The 25,820-nt window shown below is 42.0% G+C and overlaps 2 protein-coding genes across 9 annotated transcripts in view; both read right to left on the reverse strand.

Moving 5' to 3' along the window:
- Nucleotides 1-1,155: 1,155 nt before the first annotated feature.
- On the reverse strand, nucleotides 1,156-9,066 carry exd2 (exonuclease 3'-5' domain containing 2). Of its 2 annotated transcripts, none has more exons than XM_037746809.1 (10): nucleotides 8,919-9,066; nucleotides 7,100-7,170; nucleotides 6,268-6,704; nucleotides 5,882-6,138; nucleotides 5,631-5,757; nucleotides 5,055-5,368; nucleotides 4,701-4,807; nucleotides 4,393-4,528; nucleotides 3,833-4,201; nucleotides 1,156-2,530 (listed from the first exon to the last, which is right to left on the reverse strand). In XM_037746809.1, exons 3-10 carry the CDS (start codon nucleotides 6,661-6,663, stop codon nucleotides 2,314-2,316), a joined length of 1,923 nt encoding a protein of 640 aa, XP_037602737.1. In that variant the 5' UTR covers nucleotides 6,664-6,704; nucleotides 7,100-7,170; nucleotides 8,919-9,066; the 3' UTR covers nucleotides 1,156-2,313. The 2 variants fall into 2 exon arrangements, with proteins under 2 accessions (XP_037602737.1, XP_037602736.1); XM_037746808.1 differs by having other exon boundaries at nucleotides 6,253-6,704; nucleotides 8,919-9,065.
- Nucleotides 9,067-10,231: 1,165 nt separating this feature from the next.
- numb (NUMB endocytic adaptor protein) overlaps nucleotides 10,232-25,820 on the reverse strand; it is a 54,556-nt gene continuing 38,967 nt past the window's right edge. For 2 of the 7 annotated variants that reach the window (XM_037796722.1, XM_037796717.1), the window contains exons 4-11: nucleotides 18,870-18,902; nucleotides 18,108-18,182; nucleotides 16,372-16,512; nucleotides 15,897-16,101; nucleotides 15,461-15,760; nucleotides 14,437-14,580; nucleotides 13,465-13,602; nucleotides 10,235-12,495 (exon numbers count right to left, since the gene is read on the reverse strand). In XM_037796722.1, the coding sequence (XP_037652650.1) occupies nucleotides 11,729-12,495; nucleotides 13,465-13,602; nucleotides 14,437-14,580; nucleotides 15,461-15,760; nucleotides 15,897-16,101; nucleotides 16,372-16,512; nucleotides 18,108-18,182; nucleotides 18,870-18,902 (1,803 nt within the window). In that variant the 3' untranslated portion in view covers nucleotides 10,235-11,728. Of the gene's footprint in view, nucleotides 12,496-13,464; nucleotides 13,603-14,436; nucleotides 14,581-15,460; nucleotides 15,761-15,896; nucleotides 16,102-16,371; nucleotides 16,513-18,107; nucleotides 18,183-18,869; nucleotides 18,903-25,820 lie in introns of all 7 variants that reach the window. The other 5 variants (XR_005210583.1, XM_037796718.1, XM_037796720.1 and 2 more) reach the window with 5 other exon arrangements.

A 25,820-nucleotide genomic window follows, 5' to 3' on the forward strand; every position in this document is an offset into this window, starting at 1 on the left:
CGTCATATCTTTGGCGCAGTAAAATCTGGTCTGCACTCGCCGAAATTGAGCCAATAGCAACGCACGACCGCAGTTACACTGTGCATGTCATACCCCCTGTAGCTCAAGACCTCTTTCAATAAGCCTTGAGGGAGGCTAGCTGTGTTGGTCATGTCTGGAAGGCAAATCGCAAGAACTTGCCAAAACTCTTGCGAGACTCGCTGCCCGACGAACTACCCTAACCCCAACCATTAGAGGTTTAACCTTAACCATCTCACCAGAGTTTCACAGTTTGTGCTTTACCTTCTAGACACGACCAGCTGTTTCCCGTCTTTATGCTACTGGCAGTAACATGCTTCACATTGAACAGACGGACATAAGAGTGGTATCAATCTTTGTCAAAACTATTGGCAAGAGAGCAAATTAGTGCATTTGTCCTAAAGTAAGAGTTTGAAAACATGCAATCTTCCGGTGTGTCTCCACCCTCAGAGGTTTCTCTGTAATGCAGTAAAGATGTCAGAGTGTCTTTCACTCCTCGTCACCGCTAAACTTCTTAAAAAGGGGAATTCCACCAAAATGATTTTTATTTTTTAAGAAACGTTTGCCCGTATTTCTTCACAAGAAGAAGAAGGAAAAATAAATTGTCACGTTGTTGGATTCCCCTTCAGTGAAGCAGCCTCATGTGCCATTGTTATTGTTGCGTTATGTCTGCAGTGTCAAACACTGTCCATTAGAAATGTGCTTAGGACAAAGGGATCACATCTGCATGTTGAGCCATTTTTTGGTATTTATTTGTAAATGTGTTTATTTATTTTTATTATTTATTTTTCTGACTGAACTGTGAAACCAGGGGAGCTCATAACTCTACACTAATTCAACTTCAGATACAAAACATTTGACTGACAGATTGTTCTGATGCCAAAATCAAGAGGCCTTAATTCAGCAAAACTAGATTGTAAAAAAAGAAAGAAAAGAAATGTCATTCCTGACAAAAAAAATCCAACTAAAGACTCCTTTGACCTGAAAGTCACGAGTGATTCATATATGAAATGTTAAGAAAACCGCTTTTGTACTCATTTTTACAGACTATTTATTAAACTGTGATTTTGTAAGAAATAAAAAAACAAATGTGTGTCTTTCTTTAACTGAATGTGAAGCCAACAACAACAAGTCACAGATGATTAATACAAACATGACTTTTATTTTTTTGCATCATTCACAATTTAGGAAAACAAAACAGCTTTAGGGCTTACATCCAAGACTGTGTTGTAAATAAATTTGCCTTGCAAAGAGGGAGGGGGGGGGGGGGGTTAGTTTTAAGGTTTCTAAATCACATTAGAGTTGGCACCTTTTTCTTCACTGTGCAGTTTGGGTTCTGGAAAAACGACGTCGTGGTGAAACGGCTGTAAACTGAAAACGAGGTCACGCCCTGACGCTGCGGCGAGTCCTCCGGTCAGGTTTGGGGATTAAGAGGCACATTAAAACATGAGCCAGGAAGAGGTCCCAACCTTCAGGAGGATCAGCAGCAGGACAAAACATCAGGGGGTTTAAATGAAAGCAGCCAACTGTACTGTGTTTAGCATTCGTCTCCCGCTGCAAAAATGAACACATTCAGGCCCCCAAAAGGCACCTTGAGACCATCTTCTTAAATAGGAAACAGGGCAAAGATGAAATTAGTATTTCAAGATGCTTCTGGGAGACTTTCATCTATTGACTTAAAACAGACAATAGACTGAAACAAAAGCAGGGCGGAGCACTAAATAAGTTAAGGTCATATTAAAATGACCCTCTCTCTGCAAAGCGTTTATTCTCAGACTGATAGCTGCTAACCTGCAGGGGGGGAGGGTGGGAGGGGAGTAGTTAAATTTAGACGGGGAATTAAGAGCAGGCTGCAGCTTCTTCTAAAAATCAGCTCATAAATTTAATTATTTTTTTACTTTTTCATAAATAATTTTCATGATTAAAAAAAAGTGTCCATATGCAATCCCATGATTAGTGTTTTTCAGGTTCAGTGCTGGACTTCTTTCCACCGGTGGAGTCTCAGTTTAAAGTTCATCCAGGTGGCAACCTAGCAGCATCTCACTAGCACTTGAAATAGAGTGAAACGTCGTCCAACGTAGATTAGAGTGTATTTACACACACACACACTCATCATGGGAACATGCTGGTAACATCTCTGGTAGATTACTTCATTCATCCGCTCACTAAAAAAAAAAAAAAGCGATTTGGCGTGTAAAGTTGACGGAGTGGCTGCGGAAGTTTCAAATCCAACCGGTACGTTAACCGGTGGATGAGAGTGTTCAGTTTCCCGTCCTGGGCGGTAGCTGTGTGCGATCAGTTGAGTTTAATGGGCAGGTCCTCTCCGTATTTGCGGAGGAACTTGCTGTGGTTGTGGTCCACGGACCAGAGGGGAGGGAGGTGGCGAGGCTGCATGGCGGTAAGGAAGTGCTGCCTCCAGCGGCACTCCAGGTCCATCAGGCCACGCAGGCCCTGCTCGGCGCTGGCCCGCACCACCTTCAGACCGTGAGGAACGTACGCCTCGTTGAAAATCCTTCAGAGGAGAGAGGAGCAGTCAGAGGGAGAGAAAACACTCACTGCCTGGAAATCAAACTGACTCGGCTCTTTAAAGACGGCGGCATGCAGCACCAGAGAGAACGATCAGAGCTTGACTGATAACCTGGCTGGGTCGATGTTACTATCCGGTATTAGCTTATCATAGATCTATTGATAACTTGCGCTAAATTTTGGTGAGGAAAAACTGTCACGGCCATTTTCAAAAGGGGTCCCTTGACCTCTGACCTCAAGATATGTGAATGAAAATGGGTTCTATGGGTACCCACGAGTCTCCTCTTTACAGACATGCCCACTTTATGATAATCACATGCAGTTTGGGGCAAGTCATAGTCAAGTCAGCACACCGACACATGCTTGAGTTTGCCATGTTATGATTTGAGCATATTTTTTATGCTAAATGCAGTACCTGTGAGGGTTTCTGGACAATATTTGTCATTGTTTTGTTAATTAATTTCCAAAAATAAATATATACATACATTTACATAAAGCAGCATATTTTCCCACTCCAATGTTGAAATGAGTATTATATACTTGACAAATTTACCTTTAAGGTACAGATTGAACTGAAAAAATGTGCGATTAATTTATATATATATATATATATATATTTATATATATTTATTAATATATATTAATACTAATCTAAGAAGAGCTAAATGTAACAGGAAACGACTGACTTGAGTTCATTAACAAATACCAATAGTTAGAAACCACAAATGTTTGCGGTTGTGACCGCTCAGTCAGCTCCATAAAAGTAAACGATGGAGGAACTTTTATTGACAAAAGCAAATCATTTAGTTTCCTCACTGATGTCCTGTATTTATTACCAAGTTTATAGTTTGTCTGAAGTTAAGCCTGTTTTACACATGTGGGTGCTACTGGTGTTTATATATTAATTAACTTGGCTTTTATCTGTTCATGAGCCTCATGACGCACAGAGCAAAAGATGTTGCTCAACTCAAAGTTAATAAAATATCCTTCATCATATACTTTTATTGGCTGTGCGGTTACTTGTGGCTCATGTATTCTGATTATTAATATTCAATCTTGCAGTTAAGAGCACCTCCTGCTCTGCGGTACGAGGCAATAGGGCTTTGTTTGGAGTCACACTCAAAATTGTATTCCCAGTTTTATCTCTCGAGTGTTTAGTTAGTTTGGTTCAGGAGAGGAAAAACTCTTTCGATCTCAGGTGGGACCAAATAACCACACTGATGTAAATGAAACACTAAATGATAGAATGATTTTGTTTGAGTGTAAATCTGTCGAAGTGGAAGCTCACCTCGTCTCCAACCCGGCGGCCTGCTGCAGCGCCTCGTCCGTCAGCTCTTGCTCCTCGTCGGCGTCGAGGAAACTCTTGATCAAAGCCTGCAGCTCTTCTCGCCGCTGCTCCGGCAGTCCTTCCCCGGCGGTGAGCAAAGCCCGAGCCGCCGAACGTACCCGCCGTCGGTCTGAGTCCTCCAGCAGGCGGACTCCCTCCTCGCAGCCCTGTGGGGCGGCAAACTCTTCAGCCAATTGCTGCTTCAGGAAGCCGTCGTGCACGTTGGAGGCGGCGTGGCAGCTGGTGCAGAGCAGCAGGATGTCGTGGGAGTTGTGGTCCTTCATCTCGGTGGGAAAATGCCGTCTGTACTCATGTGGCACAATGTTTTTCCTGTGGGACCAAAGGCAAATATGAATTAATCAGATCTGACATGTAATTAAGCTCCTAATTAAATATTCCTCTTTAGAAAACATGACTCTCAGCATAACATTTAAAGTGTTTTTATGGTGCTGTTGGTTGTATAGTTGCTGAACACCCTCTAAATTTCAGACATATTGAGATGAATTAAAAACATGTCAAACCTGATGTAGGAATCTGCTTTGCCGCAGACGACGCAGAGATTCTCCTTCGCAGTCAGATAATAGTCCTGTTGGGAGTCGGGACGTCCCGACGGCTCAAACAGCAGCTGCACTACAAAAGGCTCCTCGCTCTGGAGCACTGGGTCACAAACACCGATCATGGAAATTATATATTCAGAAGATAGTGTAAATAGTAAAAGCAACTGAGTGAATGAGGGAGATATTTCAAAAAGGTGCATGTTGAAGCTTAAACTATCAAGATTTTCTGACATTGTGTTTTAATGTTTACATGTTGGAGTTGTCCGGTGTACCTCCTATTCCTTTATCTAGGTACCATTTGGCTTTCTTCTTATCACAGGTACACAGAGGCTGGCCATCGGGAGCATGGAGGAAGCAGTTATCATAGAGAGGAGACTTCCTGTAACACACAGAGAGAGAGAGGTTGCTGAACCAAAATCTTCAATCTAACTTTATTTTGGATTTTGTTAATTAATACTTTCCCGAAACACTTGAAACAATATCATACATCTGAAAAAGAAGAGTATGGAACTGGCTTCTTGCATAAGAAATTTTCATTCTGTATCCCCCTTTGGAACGTTTTACAAACAATAAATATAAGCGGATTAATTTTCAGCTGTTTCTTAGCTTTGCTAGTCCGTCCTCACCTGGCAGAATAGCCCACGCCCAGCGGTTTCCTCTTGTTATTCTTTCGAGGGTCTGGGACTTGCTGATCTCCAGACTCCGGGCTTTCGTATGAGGGCGTTTTCCGCGTCGTCCTCCGCCTCTTCTCTCCGTCAGAGGCCCTGTCATCTCCGTCTCCTCGGCCCTTAAAGGGCACGTCCACCAGGCCCTGGCAGCGGGTGGCCAACTCGGAGTAAGAGCTCCCGCTGGAAGATTCGGGACCGGCTTCAGCGTGGAGGCCGAGGAGATGGAGGAAAAGAGCGATGGACACTTGGGCATCTCTGGCAGCATAAGTCATCTGGAGAGAACAGGTGACAAATTTTAAAACTCTCCCGGATAATGTCACGATCCTCTAGGTTTATGAATTGTGTAATTATTTCAACTTTGTTTCCTCTCAACTGTTGCTGTGGACAAGAATCCAATCATAGGTGCAACATCATGCACATCATGCCCATCCAAGATGAGAAAATACTCTTAAAGCTGATTTATTCACTAAAGTATATGTGAAAAATGAGAAGTATGAAAAATGTGAAGCGCGCTGTCATATAATGAATCCCCACCTGCTGCAGCGTCAGTTGATCAGCCTCCCAGTCACTGCAGCGCAGCTCCATGGATTTATCTAGCGATACATTCAACACATCTTCTGCCAGAGACTTCAGACTCAGGCCATTATTCACAGTAGCTTGCCTGAAAATGGAGACGGAGTATCATTTGCATTTTACATACATATCACTCATAATGTGACAAACAAAGGAAGGAAAAAGTCTTCTGCTTTCTAAGAACACATCAAACAGCAACAACCAGACTGTACCTTTGTCTTAAGGCAAGGTAGCGCAGGTCAACGGTACACGTCAGCGACAGACCGTAGTCACGCGTCAGGCGCTTGCCGTCTTCATAACAGCCGACGCCAACTTTCAGGATGTGGGGGTCTCGAAGGACTTCCATGAAGCTGAGAGGGAACGGCTGCTGGCCGCTGCGAAACGTCAGCAGCCTCACCAGGACGCACAGACCTGAATACGTGGCCATCTGTAGCAGGGAGACCGCAGACGTTCGACCTTTCACAGACACCTGCGACAGGAAGCAGCAGCCAGGTCAGACACAACCACGAGCACCATGAAATGTTGAAGGAAAATTGGTTGATTTTTCCTCTCCGTATATAAATACATGCAAAAGGTATCTTACGCCTCTGGTCTTTACCCATTCACAGTCGAGCCCCAGCACAGGGAAGACTGACAGCTCCTTTTGCATCAGCGGCCACAGCTGCAGCCACTCCTCTTCAGAGCTCACCATGACTGGTTTCACCCCCAGCAGCTGATCTGAAGACGGCATCTGTACGGGAGGGGGCAGCTGTGTGGTCTGACACTCCACAGCCTTAAACTCCTTCTCCAGAACATGAGGCGATTGGGTGTATTGATTCTCCACAGCTGTAAAGTTGTTTTCCACAGGACACGGAGCCTCTACAGGATCAGCCACCTTCTGGATGGAAGGCAGCCTCTTTCTTTTTGTTCGGTAAACTCGCCATATGAGCAGCCCTCCTAAGGTCGCCCCTAATACTGTTGTTATGACAGCAGTTAAAGGCCCTCGGTGAGACATGTTGACTTGTAGTGATCCTCAGCTGGCTAAAAAGTGGAAACCTAGAGCCAAAAAAAACACAAGCCCAGTTGGGCATCAGTGGCCGGATCTGCAAGTCCGAAACAACGCGTTTGTTAACCCATTAACACTCTGACGCTATTCTGTCATTTAGAGGTTGTAGCGGGCTCAGTTTTAGCATGGGGATGAACATCACAAACTTATATCAGCATGTTCTACGCTCTTGTAGACTGTCACGATTTTTTTTTTTTATTATTATTTATGACTAGAACAACTTGAGACACAGTCCTGAGCTGCATCTCAAATTAAACTTCGGGTTCACAGTTTTCAGATGATGTACACCAGTTCTATGTGACATCTACTGTTGACTTTTTGGACTACCCCTGAACATCCCCTGTCCCCCACCGAGGGGTTAATAAAAAGGTGAATGATGTTTTACCTTTGCTGCCTCAGTGGGATCCCATGTAAACCTGGCTCTGTTTCTGTGATCTGGACAGGCAGCGCATCTCTCTGGAACAAAAAGAAAAGGCAACACCAAAAATCAAAAATCACATTTTATTGTCATATATATAATTAGTAAAACTTACAGTGAATTTCTGTGCCTTGCTCCAATATTAAGAAATAAGCCTATATAAATAAAATAAAAATCAATCTAGCAAATAGATAAAAAAATGACCCTGAATTGTTAATAGACCAGATGCACTTCTCAAACCAACATCATCCACAAGTTATGATGGAAAAGCCTGGAAACCCTCAGAGACATTCACCTTAATCATACTGGTGTTTACAAAAGCTGTAAGCATTTTATCATACTTTTATTGCATAATTAATATTGATAGCCATTACCAAACATGGTACATTTACTGACATGTTTTGATAGCTGTGATTTATTAATTTATTTGCACATATATAAAACTACATAAAATCCAGTCAATGAAACAAAACAAGAAATGTGTCGGGAGAAGTCAAGAAGCCTTACAGGCTTATATAAAGGACCTCCCCCAACCCCAGGAGAAAAAAAACAACAACAAAAAAGGAAGAAAGATCTAAACTAATATAATTTTAAAAATATAACAAAAGTTAAACAACAACAAGAAGCACACAAAATGTGCAGAAAAACCTAACCAAACAGTGGAAAAACAATCCAATAAAAACAATGAAATACATACAAAAAACAGTACAGAAAAAAAGAAAATATGTCTAAACTTATCAAAAGATAATTAGACATCATGAATTAAATGTGATGATAATATCCTTTTAAAATGCTCTAAGGATAACAAGCTGTTGATAACATGTATTTCGGTGTTCCATATTTGTACACCACGATATCTGAGGGAGTACTGGTCATGTTTTGTTTTGTAAAAAGGCAGGTGAAGATGATTAACCTGTCTAGTGTTATGTGAATGAATTTCGAGAATTAGATTTAAAGAAGTTGCTAAACGATGATGGTAAAGAAGAACATATATTTATAAATAAACACACATATCTGATGAATATTTATGTCATAAACTGAAAGAATGTTTCCTGAACAGTGGAGCAGAAAACCTCCTTAGAGTTTGACAAAGTTGCCAATCTTACAAATCGTTTTTGCAACAAATAAAGTTTATAAAGATTGGAGGGGTATGCATTTGCCCAAACAATATTACCATAAATCAGATAGGGATAAATCATGGAATAATATATAAGGTTAATAAACTCATTTTCTCACAGTCCCTGTTGTAGATTTCTATATAATCACATTGTAATAATCTCCTGCAGTGCACTCTTCTGCAGACTTTGTGTGACTCTGTATAACCAGTGCTTGCTGAAACAGCCCAGATGTTGACAGGTGGAGGTGTTGGTGATGAAACAGCCCAGATGTTGACAGGTGGAGGTGTTGGTGACGTCATCCGACCGTTAGAAGTGAACGTTTAACGGCTAGCAGTTAGTTAGCATCAGTGCTAGCAGCTGTGAAGTTAGCTTCAGCACAACAGCGTCAACAAACTAACTCAGGTTATATTTACACCTCAAATAGAAACACGTGTTTACGGTAAGACTGACAACAATTACTCTCTGTCATTATTATGGTTCTCTTTTCTCTTTAAGGTGACGTTAAACCACCGTTAGCTCGTTACAGCTAGCCGGTTAGCATGCTAGCCTCAATGCTAGCTCGTTAGCTGCAGCTTGTGTGCAGCGCTGCGACCTCAGGCTGTTATATTACAGCATAACAGCAGAGCAGCACTAATAACAATAACAATATGTGAAGTTTGAAGTCTTACCTTTACGTGTTTAACCAACACACCGCTAGTTTGTCACACATGAACTCTTGTGTGTCTTCACTGAAGTGGTTCATGTCTTCCGGGCTGTATTTATAAGGACGCTGCTGCAGCGCGACGCGGCTCCGCAGACAGCGCCCCCTGCTGGACGCGGCTCCGCAGACAGCGCCCCCTGCTGGACGGACGGAACTACAACAGAAAAACAACCAATGCAACACAATCAAGCTCTGCAGCCACACTAGAGACCTTTTGTTCCACTGGGGAAGTTATAATAGCATTGTTTTTATAATCTCATTGGTCTGAAAATAGTCTATGAATTTATTTAGATTGCATTGCATTTTGCATCCATTTTTAGCTTGTGACTTTGCATTTTTCTTGACTGCAATATACACCTCAAGTGCAACTACCTTTGTTTACATTTTATTTATTACATCTACCCTACCTATTTTACAAGTGCAATTACCTCTGTTTACATTACATTTATTTTATATTCTATACCTCTAGTGTAACACTTCTGTTTATATTTATTTATTACATCTACTTTACCTGTCTTATTTAAGTGTGTGTGTTTTACCTGTTATATGTTTTATCTGCCTCGTTTAGTCTTGTCAAGTATTTGTTTTAAAGCACTGACCAGAAGTGGCAACTGTGAATCTCGTTGTATTTAATACGATGACAATAAAGCTTTCTATTCAATTCTATAAACTAAACTTTAAAAAGTTGAACATTTTATTTAATTTTGGTATTTAATTTTTAGCTTATAACTTTACATTTTTCTTGTCAACTAAACGTTAAGAAGTTGAACATTTTATTTAATTTTCAGCTTGTAACTTAAATTTTTTTTCATCAACTAAAATTAAAGAAGTTTAACATTTTATTTCATTTTTAGCTTCAACTTTACATTTTTCTTTTTAACAAAACTTAAAGTTGAGCCTTTTATTTAATTTTTGCATTTAATTTTTTGCTTGTAACTTTACATTTTTCTTGTCAACTAAACATAAAGAAGTTGAACATTTTATTTCATTTTTAGCTTGTAACTTGTCATTTTTCTTGTCAACTAAACTTAAAGAAGTTGAACATTTAATTTAATTTTTGTATTTCATTTTTAGCTTGTAACTTTACATTTTTCTTGTTATAAACTTAAAGAAGTTGAACATTTAATTTAATTTTTGTATTTAATACATTTTAGCTTTTGTCAAGCAATTAGTTGACTAATCATTTCAGCTTGAACCCAAACTAGTACTCGTTTCATTATCAATGTTAATTGATTTCACGATACGCGTTACGATAGACAGAATTCACTCAAGAACACAGACCACTTTTTCCTTTACCACCATCAATTTATTCAATCTTTTAGCTTCAATATTTCTCCAAAGAAGTGGAATAAAGTAATGAAATAATTACAAAATGGAAAAATAGATCAGATAATAGATCATATTCACAGGTTTGATTTAAAAAAATAAAAACATGACAGAGAGAACTCAGACAGTGAGAGATGAAAGCGTTTTTTTTATCTCCCTGTAGTTTTCTGCTGCCCGTCAGAACCACAGCAGACTAACGGAGGTCAGGGCAGGTCAGCGTGCAGCTTCTCGGCTGACTAACCCATGTTGATCAAGGTCACCTGTGAGGTCAAATCATCTACTATAGTGCTTGTGCAAAATAAAAATTGAGAAATTAACTACTTAGAAAAATAATGTAAGAGGTGGAGAAACAGGAGATGACACGTTCTACTGTGTTAAATAATAAAAAAAAAAACAAGATCATTACCACACAAAAAAAAGAATGACAATGAAGACAGAAGAAGTAAAATGTGAAGTACTGATGTGTACTAAACTATGAAAAACTGAGCACAGGTAAGAGAGGCAACCAGTTGGGCACCGCCACCATTGCTAGGTCCACATTGATTGTTGCTGCAATGATACCCTATTTACAGTGAGATGCTTCACATCCAATCACAGGATGCAACAGACGGCAATAAAGAGATTTTTCTTCAAAAATAAAACAAAAAAACACAAAGTAAAGCAGCTGTCCCTTCACAAAATCTCTTTACATCACATTAAAAATTAGCACTGCTGTGAGCTGTGTGTACAGTATAGATTCTTTATAGATATATATATATATATATATTTATGTATAATATATACGGTCATTTCTTGTATACACGAACATAAACTTGTCTCATTGTAGCTAGCCTGTGCCTTTGGCACGATTACTTACAACTCTTCTGTTAGATTCCAAAGCTATTTAAAATATACTTAATGCATAAAAATAAAGATTTTGGCATTGTCTCACTTTAGTCTTCTGATTGGGAAGTTATTAATGAGAACTTCTCATCTGGAAGCTGAGTTCTCTCAGTGCTGCAGTTCCTCTGCCAGGTGAGGGAGGTCTCATCCTGTCTACAGTGAGCGCTGGGAGCTGGACCGAGCCGCCACACCGGGGTGGATGGTAGGGAGCTGACGGGGGGGTTGGGTGTGGCTCGGTACGGATATTCCACAGGGTAATGACTACCTTGCGCTGCACAGCACAAACAAAACAATACAGACAATGCTAATGAAATGCCTGGGGAGCTGTTAACAGCAACCTGTTTTGTTTTTTTCTCCCCTCGCTGCTGTGCAGAGTTCTGCTCCCTGTTGATTCACCCGTTGCTCTTCACCGTCTCCCAGTACTTTTCTGCCCTGCTGAGCTTGTCCACTGAAACCGAGATGAAGAGAGGCAGGAGGACATTCCCCTCTCTTCTTTAGTCAATCATCCATCTGCTCCACCAACTAAAATAACCTCCTTATAGTCCAGTACTTTCTAATCTCAAACAGTCTTCAGAGCTGGATCTCAAAGGTCTTGTGCAGCTCAGTGGAGAAGGGATTTGTCGGGGAGGGTGTGGTGCGCTGGCGCGAGCGGCCCTCCAAGGCTGCCCACTGGGCCTCAAAGGCATCTTCCTGCGGCTGCGGGGGCGGCTGGATGGCGGGGGAGGATGGGGTGAGCTGGGCCGAAGCAGCCCAGTTGTCTGCCCCGTTAAAGGTCACACTACCGTTGGATGGCTGGAGGACAGCAGGGTTCATTGCGCTGGATGGCGGGGGCTTGATGAAGGGGCTGATGTGACAGACAGCCTGGTGATCATGCTGGGGTGTTGTGGAGGCCGGGACGGGGAACGGCTGTGGCTGCGTGGCCGAGCCGAACACATTAGCCACCATCTGTGACGGAGTGATGCCGACCACGGGCACGCTGGGCTGAGGGAACGGCAGCCCGTTGGGCATCGGGTAAGAGGCCGGACCCTGAGAGTGGAAGGCGCTCTGGCGAGGCGGCAACATGGGCACGGCGGAGGGCAGAGAGGACATGAAGGCCACCGGGGTGACAGAGGGAACAGACGCCACAGGCATCGCCACGGGCATCACCACGGGGGCGCTGAACGGCTGGGAGGGAAGCGTGGCTCCTGCCATGATTGGATTAGTCGGCGGGCCTCGGACAGACTTGGTGACTTCTTCTAACCACTTGTCGGCTTCTGATGGTGTGCGTTTGTGGGACATGGATGGGGACGATGTGGGGGGGACCACTATCACCGGAGTAGGGGATGACCAGTTACTTCCTGTTGGTAAAAAGTGCACAGAAAGGCGAAACAAAGTGAGTCAATACACATCAAACAGAAACAGAACATCAGTGAGAGAGTGAGAATTACTGATGAAGTTAAAGGTTGCAAGCTGCAAATAACCCAGTTCACAGCTAGTGATGGTTTAATCAACATTTTGGGAAAAATAAGGCTGCAACCAGCAGCTGGTTAGTTTAGCTTAACATAAAGAAAGCTAGTCTGACTCTGTTTTAAGGTAATACAATCTGCCTACAAGCACCTCTAAAGCTCACTAACTAACATGTTATATCTCATTTGATTAACTCATTAAAAAAAAAAAACTAGTGTAAAAACGATAATTCATCATTTTGCAAAAGGTTATGTGCCGGACTATTTCTTGCTGACAGCCAGATTTTGTTATGTTTGGACAGATCTGTAGCATCATATTTATATATGAATATATGTATTTCCCAAAATGTCAAACTATTGCTTTGAGAAAATCTGACTACAAGTCATTTTTTAATGTGCAATGGAGGTATAGAATAGGAACTTGTTTTGGTGTCACCAACAACTTATTGACACCCAGTTTAGGGCTGCAACTAATGATTGTTGATTAATCTGTCGATTATTTTCTACATTAATCGATTAGTTGTTTGGTCTATAAAATGTCATAAAATGAAATAAAATGTCGATCAGTGTTTCCCAAAGACCAAGATGACATCTTCAAATGTCTTGTTTTGTCCACATCTCAAAGATATTCAGTTTACTGTCATAGAGGAGTAAAGAAACCAGAACATATTCACATTTAAGGAGCTGGAATCAGAGAATCCCCAGCTCAAAAACATGATGCAAAGATTAGAGGACCTTCAACTTTAACAATAAGTTAAAGTTACATTGTAATCTCCCCATCACTTGTTTTTTCATTAGTAAACTCTCAGTGCATCCTGTGACATGCAAACCTGTTGATAGCCTCTCTGACGTGTTTCTTACCTGGCTGTGCTGGGCCCGGGGCCCCTGCTGGGGTCTTAGCCCAGGGGTTAGTTTCTCGAGCAGGCAGGGCGGGGGGCAGAACTGGGGGGTTAACAGCAGTAGCAGCAACAACAGAGAAGGCGGGAGCGGTGCCGTTCACTACAGCAGATGAGAGACAGGAGCTAGTACGAGCAAGCTTGTGTGTCGGCTGACGTTGTTAGACATGCACAACATTACCGTGCAGTTAATTAGCAGTCTCAACACATGTTAATCACACATGTAAAATAAATGTTATGAATGTAGTTATGACAAAATGTGAGCAGGCACACATTCTCTAACGGCTAATCTATTCATTTCTTACAGAGCTGAATGACATCCAAAATGTGGGAAATGGATAAGAAGGTTGGACAGAGAAGTTGGCCGCAGATAACTTTTGGCGGTTATCTGCAGCGAACAACCAATGTATTAGTGTCTGCTACTGATCGAGGCAGTTGCCTGGCAAGTGCAAAACTGATAAATAACTTCCTTACAGTCATTCTAAGCTAATGTCTCTAAACTTATATCTTTATAGCTACATGCAGGATGACAACCGCTCCACCTGTCTTAATCTTTGCTAAGGTGCTGGAAGCATCAATGAGTCCAAAAGATGATAGAAAAGATATCCGCACACTTATATCTATGCAGTATTTCACTTTATTCTAAGCTTTCGGTCTGTCAGACCTTCATCAGAGCATACGTAAGTGTGCGGATATCTTTTCTATCATCTTTATAGCTACAAAAAGCTAAAACCTGGAGCTATAATTGTTTTGGATCAGTAGCTTACAATTAATACTACATAATCAGACATGACAGTTAATACCAGAGCAGCAAAATGATGCGATGTATGTATTTAAAATGTAGTTGAATCACGACACAGATCCAATCAGAGTCCCTCACACTGCACACATCGACTGAGTTCATCGTTAGATATGAATGGTTGTTAGCGGATGTTACCTGGTGCTACAGGAGACTGCGGGGATGAAGCTGGTTTGGGCATCGGTGCTGAAGAGAAGGGGTCCTCTGGGGGTCCGCTGAACGCTGAGGTGATCTGAGTGCACAGCGAGCTGATGCTGTCACTTTCTCCTTCTACCTCGGGGACTGGAGGGGAAACACCAGAGAAACGTTAACAGAAGCAAATATAAAACACGTAGAAGATAAATAGGACAGAATTCTTTAAAAAAAATCTTGTTTTTATAATCATGTGTATTACTAATAAAAATCTTTGTTTCTGATTTTCTTTTCATCTTTAGGCTGGATTTTTGCAAATACAGACAGTTTTGCCTGAAGGTAATTAGAAGGTTGTGTAGAATAACAAAGAAGCTGAGGGCCTCATTACAGAAACTTCCTACGTCTGAAATCCTGTCTTATCTCAGTTTAGGATGACATTTAGGATTTTTGGTATTACAGAAACATGCTTCTTAATTGCATTTACGAAAAATCCAATCTTATCTTAGGATAGGAATTTAGCTATTACAGAATCATCCTATCTTAGGGATTTCCCAAGTTAGGAAACCTAAATTAGGATGGCATAGACCCTGTCCTAAATTGAGAATAACAGCAGCACTGTTGTTAGGTCTGTATGGAAATGACAATGATGACTGGAACAACGCGCACGCCGAAATATAATGATTGAAAGGCAACTCAAATCGTATGATGACGCTTTAAATCGATGATTCATTTTGGATTTGATCAAAGCTAAAATTGAATGCCTGTCTTTTGATGTCCATGATAGCTAGCTAGCTAGCTAGCCAGTGACAAATGAGAGCTGTTGATATTACCGGTACATGCAAATCAAAGACGCGGGCATGAAAGAACAAGAGCTGATTGAAGAATAAAATTTACAGTTTTAGTTAGGATTACTTAAGTTAAGATAAGGTAGGAGTCTGAGATAGGATAGGACACAGCCATCAACCACATCTTTGAAACTTAAGTTAAGATAGGACCAGCAGCTAGGATGTCTTTCTGTCCCAGAACTCACCTGTATTCTTCATGGGGAAGTCCGACTTGCGCTGCATGTTGGAGGGCAGCTCGTTCATGCGCAGTGACATCTGTCGTTTGAAGGGAGACGTCTTCTGACTGAGTGCCGGGAAGCCTCTGAAGGAACCCTGCCTGGCCAGAGCCTCGGCAGGTGCGTGTCTGCGTGGTATCACCTGGGGTCCCAGCGAGGTCATGGAGAGAGGCGGGGAGGACGAGGGGGACGGGGAGCCTCCCGTCGGGTGTGCTGACGAGTTCGTCACGCTGTTGGCCGAGTTCACGGCAACCTTCACGTCTGTTTCTGCTGTTAGAAAAGGTTCAAGCAATGAAGCAAAAATGAACAAGCAATAACATTATCTGGACGTGGGAGTATAAATAAAAAGACAAATTTGAACTAGTGTGGAGGTTGAACAGTCTCTAGAGGGACTACATATACAGACCTTTTTTAGCATCCTGTAGCTGCCTCATGACTTCCTCCCGCTCTGCTGCCTCTGTTGCTGTAGTAACGCGAAATGAACCCTCACGGGTGAAAGTGGTTCTGTTGGCGTCAAAGGTCGCCGTGACCCCGCACTCCTTCTCCCGTTTCTGTTTTCGCTCCAGACAGGCGGCGAATGCGCAGCCCACAGCATGACTGAGACGCTCTCCCTGAAAGAGATGATGCAACAAAATTCAGCATGAAATGAATAGCAATGAAGGGTGATCCTATTATAAACATGCTATACAGCTACGTAAACTACATCATTTAAATGACAAAGTACAGTGAAGATTACATAAGATCGTACAGACTAAGATTGTCCATAAAAACATTTTAATTGGAACAGCGATCATCCTTTGAACATGTAATCCAAAATGTCTACATAATAATGATCAATATCAATTGAGACAATAGTATTGCAGTATTAAATGAGTACTCACTGAGTCTTTAATGGCCATAAAACAATGGCAGATCCAGCGTCGCGTGGTGCCGTCTCTGCAGATGTAAGAGAACGCCCTCTCAAAGTTACGGTCCGGAGCGCAGAACGACACCTTCTCTATTGTCTGGTCCAGGATCAGGTCCTGCAAAACACATTGTCACCTCATTATTATCAGCTTAAATTAAAAACTATGGTCTGAGTTAAGTGACACTCAAGTGAGTCAAAAACACTTAATATGTGGGCTGAATGATGGTACAGTGAACAGTACTTCAATGTGAAGGCCTGGCTTCAAGAGTGCTCAAATAAGACTGAACAACTAGCAGCTCCAGAAGCACCAGTCTGCACCCGACTCTGCTCTCTGATACAAACCATCATTATTTTTTTTATAACATTTAACAGAACATAAAGGCAACAAAATAAATAGAAGGAAATAACAGAGACTAGGTCAATACAGGAACCTGGACTTCTAAACCGTATTTTCTAACAAACTGCAGCACTTGCTCAAATGAAAAAAAGATTCTAGTAATAAAATAAAATTGAAGACATTTTCCCCTTCATGTCAGAGCTTGGTATCAACTCTCTTGGCGGATTAACATTGGTTAAAAAAAGTCTATATCTTAAGCGTGATTTATGATCGCCACCTCCACAAGGGTCATGAGTGTGCGCACGGCCAAAGTGACGTCACACCATCAGACACGGCCCGGTTTTCGCCTTTATGCGCACATCCACATTTTTTTGATGAACGGAGAAAATTGAGAACTTTGAGGAGCTTTGAGAATGTCTGTTTTGCCATGAGGGGAAACACACAGAGTACTAAACATCCAAACATTTCCTCGTCACGATTCCACGTCAGCTCACATCCGTGCGGCCATCCTTGCAGAAAGTATAGCCAAACTTTTACTTATTTCTTCTTCAAAACAGATTTAAAAATGTTCTCGGTAACATTCCTTGACAATAAAACTCACGATTCTGCACTCAAAGAGCATATTCATCACACTAAAAATAAAATGACATTATTAAATAAAATAAAATTGCAAATTAATTAGAAATAATAAAAGATAGAAGTACATATACACAGGAGGGAACCCACTTAACCTCAGAGAGACGGGTTCTTTTAAATAAAATTAGATTCACAGCATTTTGTGAATACAAATTTGTGTAGTTGCCTTGTTAGCAAAATTAACACTTTGACTAAAACTTATACGATTTTGTCGACTAATCGATTAATTGATTTTGATCAGTTGTTTACCAGAGATGTGCTAATACGTTCCTTGAAAATAAGTCATTCAGCATGAAAAAAGCATAAAAAATTGACTAAGAGGGGGTAGCCCTACTTAAATAGCTAATAGATTAGGAAATAAAGAAAAGGAATTATAATTGTACTCTCTTAATATCTCTTTTTAATGTTTCTATTTCATAACCTACAGCTGTTATGAAATGTTATGTTATGTTGGGTTTGATGTAGTACCAGAGCTTTCCAGCAGGGGTCACTGTAACCTTTACTCTACTCATACCTAGTAGTCCTGCAGGTGCAGCGAGTACATATTTACACAGAGGGCCTCTTGGAGGTCACTAGACCAGAGGTATAACAGCTTCACTACCATTATCAGCTGCTGGAGCTCAGCAGCAGCTTCCACCTGTAAAGCTGCTAAAGCCACGTGCACTTCCTCTGGCAGCTACTTCTTTTTGATCGAGGTGTTTCCGAGCCTGCGATGGAGGACTGAAGGGACTTATTACCTTTGTTTTGTCGTCTACAACGCGAAGACCGTCTGCCGACACCCACAACACAGCGCGCACTGGCTTCTTCCCAGCCTGCAAACAAAACACAACAGGGAAAGGTACGAATAAGAAACGAGGAAACTTTTTAGTCTCTCCAATAAAATGACTTCCCCTTGTACCATTCCTTGGTACCAAATCATAAAACGTGAGTCAACACACACACAAAGCACACCTGTAAATAAAGAGAAAGCACCAGGTAAGAGACAAAAGAGACGACACAAGTCGGGAGTTGTTTTTTCTGAGTGCCCAGATTTTAATAAAGGAAGGTTGATATGAGATTTGGTGCGCTGATGCAGTCGACAGTGTTTGGTTAGAATAACAACAAAATATTTGTGTGTGCACAGAAAGTAAAACGTTCATTCACACAAACTGTTCATTGTTCCATTCTTGGTTCGAGGGCTGAAGGGAGAGAAGGCGCGCCTGTTAATACAAAAAACCACACACACACTCACGCACACACACACACACACACACACACACACACACACACACACACACACAATAGTGCCCCGCCCAGCCTAAACCACCCCACCTGCTCAAAGACACATGCATCATTGTGTTTGTCTTTCCAGACAGAGTCCCCCCCCCTCTGTGTATCAGTGTTTTCTTCCAGCCTTCAGATGTGATCAAAGGGTGAAGTGTTACGTGAAGAGGAGGGAAAATAATAATAATAACAATGCTCATAATAAAGACACTCAGACACACAAAGCAATAACTTACTTTTGCAAAGAATCCTTTGAAGAATTTCCTGTCCTGGAAGTGGATGTGGTAAAAAGGGAGGGTGGGTGAGAGGGGTGGAGGAGACGGGGGGAGGAACAAGGCATGAAAATGTTACCTAGGAAGTCTAGAAATTGTCTGGAGCCCACAGGAGAGGGTTTCATTTGGGTTTTTTTTTTGTTTGGTGGAGGTGAAGCTGGGTTATGAGTGAGTGAGTGAGGCGATGGATCAGGTAGCTCCACATGATTCCATGATGGATGTTTTGATGGGTGATACTGTGGTTGTTATTGTGTTTATGGCCCTGTTCAGACCTGAGTCCTGAGTGATCCGATCACAAGTGGACAACCCTAAGTACGTCTGTTCACACCTGGCAATAAAATGCGTCTCCGCATGCGTCTCAAGTAACCACTCGTAAACACAAGGCTAATACAGCAGACATTGGGACTAGGGCTGTCAATTCACTGTTAAAATATTTAATCGCAATTAATCGCATGATTATCCATAGTTAATCACGATTAATCATAAATTATTAACATTTTTTCTGCTCAAAATGTACCTTAAAGATTTGACAAGTATTTAATACTCTTATCAACATTGGAGTGGGCAAATATGCTGCTTGATGTACATATATGTATATATTTATTATTGTAAATCATTTAACAACACAAAACAATGACAAATATTGTCCAGAAACCCTCACAAGTACTGCATTTAGCATAAAATATAAGCTCAAATCATAACATGGCAAACTGCAGCCCAACAGGCAACAACAGCTGTCAGTGTGTCAGTGTGCTGACTTGACTATGACTTGCCCCAAACTGCATGTGATTATCATAAAGTGGGCATGTCTGTAAAGGGGAGACTCGTGGGTACCCATAGAACCCATTTACAGTCACATATCTTGAGATCAGAGGTCAAGGGACCCCTTTGACCTCCACATTCCACCTCGTAAGTGGACAGTTTCTGAAAGCTCCGAGTTCACAACTTGTGACGTACTGTATTTGTTAACGTTGTCAGAAATGGCGGAGGCCATGGAAGTTCATTTTTCAGTGCATAATAAGTGAATATATTGTAGTTGCATAAAGTTTTCTTCATAATTCTATAATATGTCTGAGGGTAAATGTTGATATTCCCAACAGCCTCATCTTTCCCCTCTGTCATTATAACTTTGCATTTCCTGCATTATGTTAACCGCTTGCTAGCTTGCTAAATTGTTAGCCTCTGTGGGTTCTAGACGGCGACAATGTCGTTAATATTGCCATTGCTTAGCAGCGGTGTTCTTCACGACTTAACCACTTGATCACCAAGCATATCATGTACACGACTTCCCGTGTTGTAAACACGAGCTGACGAGTTTCATTTGAAGGCACCATTAGAGCTGTCCACTTGTGATCGGATCACTTGTGTTGATACCGGGTCTGAACAGGGCCTATGATGAGAACTGTTAGTGCTACCACGCTGGAAGCCAGTAAACCTCCCGACAGCAGGAAGTGATTTGAGTCTTTGAAGCCTTTTGTGATTTAAATAAACAACAACAACCCTAAAAGACTACAACAGTCCCACAGCTAAGACAGCACATCTGGACAGAGGAGATAAAGATGGAGCACCTTCAGGTTTGTGTTTCTGAGTGAGTATGTGGAGGAGATAATCCCAAATCACATTGTATTCTTTCTCTTCTGATTCCTAGACCGAGACGTGGTCATCCCTTGGTTGTTCATCAGACAGAAACAGATTCCCGTAGACGGCGTTTTGACCTCTGAGTCAAGCCTGTGACTGTTCACCGGTCAGACAGAGTCAGGGGTCAAGTTTAGGCCGCTATAACCACATAAAGAAACCACAACCACCAGACCCGGCCTAGTCTTAATCCTCCCTTCTTCCCCCGCTCCCTCGGAGCTCCTCTCCTCCCCATAAGCTGTGAAAAGGAGTGCCACTCTGCTCCTGTTACACAGCCATGGTGGAGACGGCACTCCGAGCACCATGTTAATGCATGATTTAACGTGTTAACCAGCACTGGAGATTCATTTGGAATGAGCTAAGTGCTTGTTAGTGTGTGTTTGTGAGATCCACACAGACATGCAGATGGTGGTAGAGCCTGCAGAGCTAGTATTAGTATGGTTAGAGGAAGAAAGGCTCTATAGGGTTCAGAGATAACTAGAGGGTTCAGAGATAACTAGAATGGGAGGGCAGTGTGGGGGAGGGGATTTGGAGGTATTTCTCAGCAACACCACAATAAAAACCTGCTTAAAAAGACAAAAAAAACTTATAACACAAACAAAAAGGTAATACAATATGCAGGTATTCAATGTGTGTGAACTGGGATGAAACTACAGTAGGGAAAAAGCTTTCTGGGCAGAAAGGAGAGTTTTGAAAGATCAAGGTGAAGCCAACGAGGCAAAAATGAAACAACTGAAGCAGAAACTTTGTCGCCAACAAGCCTGACTTCTGATGAGGAAAAGTGTCGTGCATACTTTACCTCTGTTTAATAGACAAGCTTGTAACACAGAGCTAAAACCTTTTAGTGGTACGACCAGCTGGTGGCTTACAGTCATTTCTGCCTGCCGAACAAGACTAACCACCAGCAGGATGTGCAGCAACGCATAACACATCTTGTGTAACGTTGGCCTACTTTGTGCAACAAATCACACCTTACAACAGTCATTACAAACGTATGACAGGCTACATCTACTACAGGAGAGAGAGTACTTTACTTTTACGCAGTACCGGCACTTCTACATTTTACTTTTTGACGTACCGTGACTTTTTCTTGCGCACCGGCACTTCTTACAAGCTGCCGGTACTCTTTTCTGCCCTCTCCATATCAAGTTCTCTGGGCAATTCATAGCGGAGCAGCGCAAACGTTTTTATGCCTCATAAGCCGTAAGAACACAAAAACAATGTGGAGAGCAACTGGGAAAAACTGATGCACGGCACGGGGGGAGGGGGGTGAGAATGAGGGTGTCGTACTTTTTGTAAAATAAATAGTGAACTTGTATTTGTATTTTGTATTTTTTTTATTTGTGAACAAATATAACTCATGAAACATTATTTAAAAGTTTTCTGAATCTGCTCTGTTGATTTACAGAATATGATTTTACAGGGCAAACATTTCCAGAAGAATTAAATGTTCAGATAAAGGCTGTGATAAATATTAAAATAATCATATAATTATAGCAAGTTTTGTCTTAAAGGTTTTTGGGTGTTATCTAGACTATAGTAGCCTAATAAATTTGGTCCAAAATTATGTGAAATTGCATAGTTTTAAGTCAAATACCCCAGAGCTGGCCTTAAACACGCAAGAGGCCGTGTGTCACAAACCTCAATTGAGACCCATATTCTGAATGCGCTGTATACATGTCCAAAGAATGCTTCTAAAACCTGGATAATAACGGCATATCCCACATCTTAATTGGAAAATGCTCTATTAAGAATAAAGCCTAATTCAGAAAAAGAATATGTTATTTACATGACCCGTATCATATTCAGAACACTGTCATATTCTTAATAATAGTGGAATATTAGTGCGCATGTACACAGTCATTGTCAATGAATAATGTACCCCGAGGCTACTGGGTGCAGTAATTTCAGCATATCAGCATCTCCTGGTGCGTTGCCCAACCCGGTCTACACAGACCAAACTCTCCAGGTCACTGTGAGCTCCTGAGTAACAGCAAAAACATTCCCACTGCTACAACACAGAACAGCCCTCCAACCCTGGGCTATCGGCCAACAGCACCAGGAAGTGATGGCATGATGACAACGCAAAAGGGCAGCTTGGAGGTTGATGGTGCCGCAGTGCAGCCTCCTCTTCCTCCACCCGCCTCCATCCACCCCTCTGAGTCACGGGTCGCAGAGCTGTGAGAAAACTTTCATTACCGTCCCAAAGGCTGCTGGGAAAACAATGGAGTAGGCTCAGAGCTGTAGCTGTCACACACACACACCGATTGACAGCCGGACCACCAACCAGCCCTCAAGGCACAGCGAGCACACAGGGAATAATTTTTTCCTCCTTATTCATCAGAGAGCATCAGCTCACTGTTGTTCTTCATCTCTCTTGCCCCGCACCAAAACAAAAAAAGTGCTGACGCTGCCAGACTGCGTTGGTGTTGTGGCTTCTGGTTTCCAGGCCTCACCAGATATTAAGTGCCTACAGGTGTGGGCCTGACCAATTTACTTATTAGCTCCTGGAAATAGAGTTTACTGCTGAGCAATATTAACTCACAGTCCGTCCACCGGTAGGAGTTGTATGTGTTGCCTGGCAACACTTATTAAAGAGTCAGGGAGGATGAACTAGGATATATCAGGGCCTCGCTAATTGTATATCTGCTTAAAGGCTGGCCCTCGTCTAGTCGGGATGATCTAGATTCGACAGGGATAACTGGCACCAGGGGCAGCCACACTGTATACCACCACCACTATGTTCTGCTCTGCTCCAGGCAGCAGAGTCAACCCCCCCTCCCTCCATACAATAAAGATGGCTGTAAAACTGTTTACAGAGACCTCAAGTGGCATTAGGGCTGCCTGCTGAACGTCTATGATTCAGATAATTAGCAGAGAACCCCCGAGTCAGACCTCATTTTGTCAGTCGAATCATCTTTTTACGCTGCGTCATTGTAGAGGGAGCAACACAGGATAACAGCATGGCAGACTAGACACTTTACAGTCCTATAGGGATGCAACTAATGATTATTTTCACTGTCGATGAATCTGTCGATTGTTTTCTTGATTAGTTGTTGGTCTATAAAATGTCAAAACATTTTGAAAAATGTTGATCAGTGTTTCCCAAAGCCCAAGATGACGTCCTCAAATGTCTTGTTTTGTCCACAATTCAAAGATATACAGTTTACTGCAGGGTCTGAAAGTAGCACCCGCTACCCTCAATATATGGGTAAATTGTTTCAATTGTTGGGTGAAATCGTCAGGCCATACGCCACTTTGGTAGGCAGGGAAAACGCTGGGGATGGGAATAAAGAATCATCAACCCGTTGTGAACTTGTTCCTAGTTGTCTGATTCCTTGGTATCTCATGCCTCTGTGACTATTAATTCCTCTGTACTGATGCTTTCCGACAGTTACGCATGAAGAATGACGCATACGCACGCCATATCATGTTTCAGTTTGTTTGGGACTGGAGCCACGGCAGAGAGATAAAAAATCACTCCTAAGGCATGGCGCTACTAATACTAAACCTGAGGGGATGCAGAGTTACCTGTTAGCAGCCGGCGGGCGGCACAGTCCTGCTTGGCTAAATAACGAAGCTACTAATGTTATGAGGCGTTGAAGCTCTGCTCAGTAAAAATGACTATTGGGTCGAAGGTAAATTACAACGTTATCATGATGTGTTCAAATTGAATCTCATATAATTGTGTACAGTACCCTCCCACCCCGAAAGCTACGGTGTACTTTGAACTGAATTTACCATGCATATAATGTTTTTTATGTAAAATCTATCAAACATTGAATGACATCAGATCTAAAATGTTATTCCTTCATTTAGCGCAGAGATTTAAAAAAATGGCAGATAAAACTTTTGAGCGGCAGACAAAATAACTGATGAAAAAAGTTAATTTCAGGCCCTGATTTACTGTCATGGAGGAGTAAATAAATCAGAAAATATTCACATTTAAGGAGCTGCAGTCAGAGAATTTTGACTTTTTTTTCTTAAATAATTACTCAAACTGATTAATCAATTATCAGAATAGTTGGTGATAAATTTAATAGTTGACAACTAATCGATTAATCATTGCAGCTCTAGATTTGAGCCTTTATCTTCCCCGAATTCCCCTTAAATTTCCTCAGTCCTACTCTTGTCTACAAATAAAGACAAAACTGATCGGAAATGAAGGTCAGCTCGACTCGTCTCTGCCCCGCTGCTCTGAGCGCTGGCGCTGAATGTTAATACTCTATTATGAATTTTTAAATTGTCCAGATTTAGTGTTTTACGGCTTCCCCAGAGCCTAGAAATCTGATTGTTCCTGTGTGATGGAATCTCAGTGTAATGTCTATTCAACAAGCCAGAAGACCTAAGGAAGGAGACAACAATGCACCTGCACACAACAAGGAAACAAACCTTGAAGTGAGAGAAATAAACCTGCACTGCGTAAAAGCTCCTTCCATCAGAATGAATGGGTGCCATCTTGGATCACATTATGTAACCAACAGTGATTGTTTTCTTGCCTCTCAGACTCACAGGTGAACTGCCACGTCCAGACCAGATGAAGATGAAGACCGCTTTGCAGGAATGTAACGGCGGCAGTCACACCACAGAAGATCAACTGCCAATGTCGCCATTTATTTTTTTCAGAAAAATAGCGTGCAGAAGAAGACCTTGAAACGCTGCCAGCCTGACTCACATTTTCAATGTGGCAAAAGTTAATTTCCCACCCTGCGTATAAACGGGGATCAATAAAGCCACGTCTGTGCTGGCTAACAAGTAAGGCCTCTGGGTGATGAGAAAGCGAGGGAGTAGCGGAGGAGACCGGAGGAGACGGAGGAGGAAAATGTCATGAGGTGGAGGAGGGTCACATAGTCGGACAGAAGGCAGAAGCACCCCCGCTTCTACTTTTGAGTTGGCTCCATTTTGTCCGCCCTGTTAAAATGACTGTAACTCAATAAGAGCTCACAGCCTCAGGCTCTGTGAACACCATGTGACCTCATCAAGCACCAGTGTGTGTGTGTGTGCTGCCGAGTGTGTTTAAATGTGAGCTCCAGTTTGGTGTATTCACTATAGGAGTATGCATGTTTGTGTGTGTGTGTGTGTGTGTGTGTGCACAGTATGTCTGTCTGCTGTGCCTCTGGGTTCCTTACTTCCTGTGTGTGTTTGTATGTACAATACAAACATGTATTTGCCTGTGAAACCTATCTGAGAGTGTGTGAGGTTGTGAAATTGAGTGTAAATTTGCACACACATATGCTGCTATGGGTGTCTACAAGTGTGTGAGTAAATAGAGTGCTCCAT

This window comes from Sebastes umbrosus, chromosome 16, assembly GCF_015220745.1.
Source record: "Sebastes umbrosus isolate fSebUmb1 chromosome 16, fSebUmb1.pri, whole genome shotgun sequence".
Lineage (NCBI taxonomy): Eukaryota > Metazoa > Chordata > Actinopteri > Perciformes > Sebastidae > Sebastes > Sebastes umbrosus.

What these genes read in the sequence shown, in the direction of transcription:
- exd2 (XM_037746808.1), bottom strand. Translation starts at nt 6,663, where the DNA reads ATGTCTCACCGAGGGCCTTTAACTGCTGTCATAACAACAGTATTAGGG. An exon ending in ATCAACTGACGCTGCAGCAG is followed by an intron (nt 5,369 to 5,630) that starts GTGGGGATTCAT and finishes TGTTCTCTCCAG; the next exon opens with ATGACTTATGCTGCCAGAGA. An exon ending in GCCGCCGGGTTGGAGACGAG is followed by an intron (nt 2,531 to 3,832) that starts GTGAGCTTCCAC and finishes TCTCCTCTGAAG; the next exon opens with GATTTTCAACGAGGCGTACG.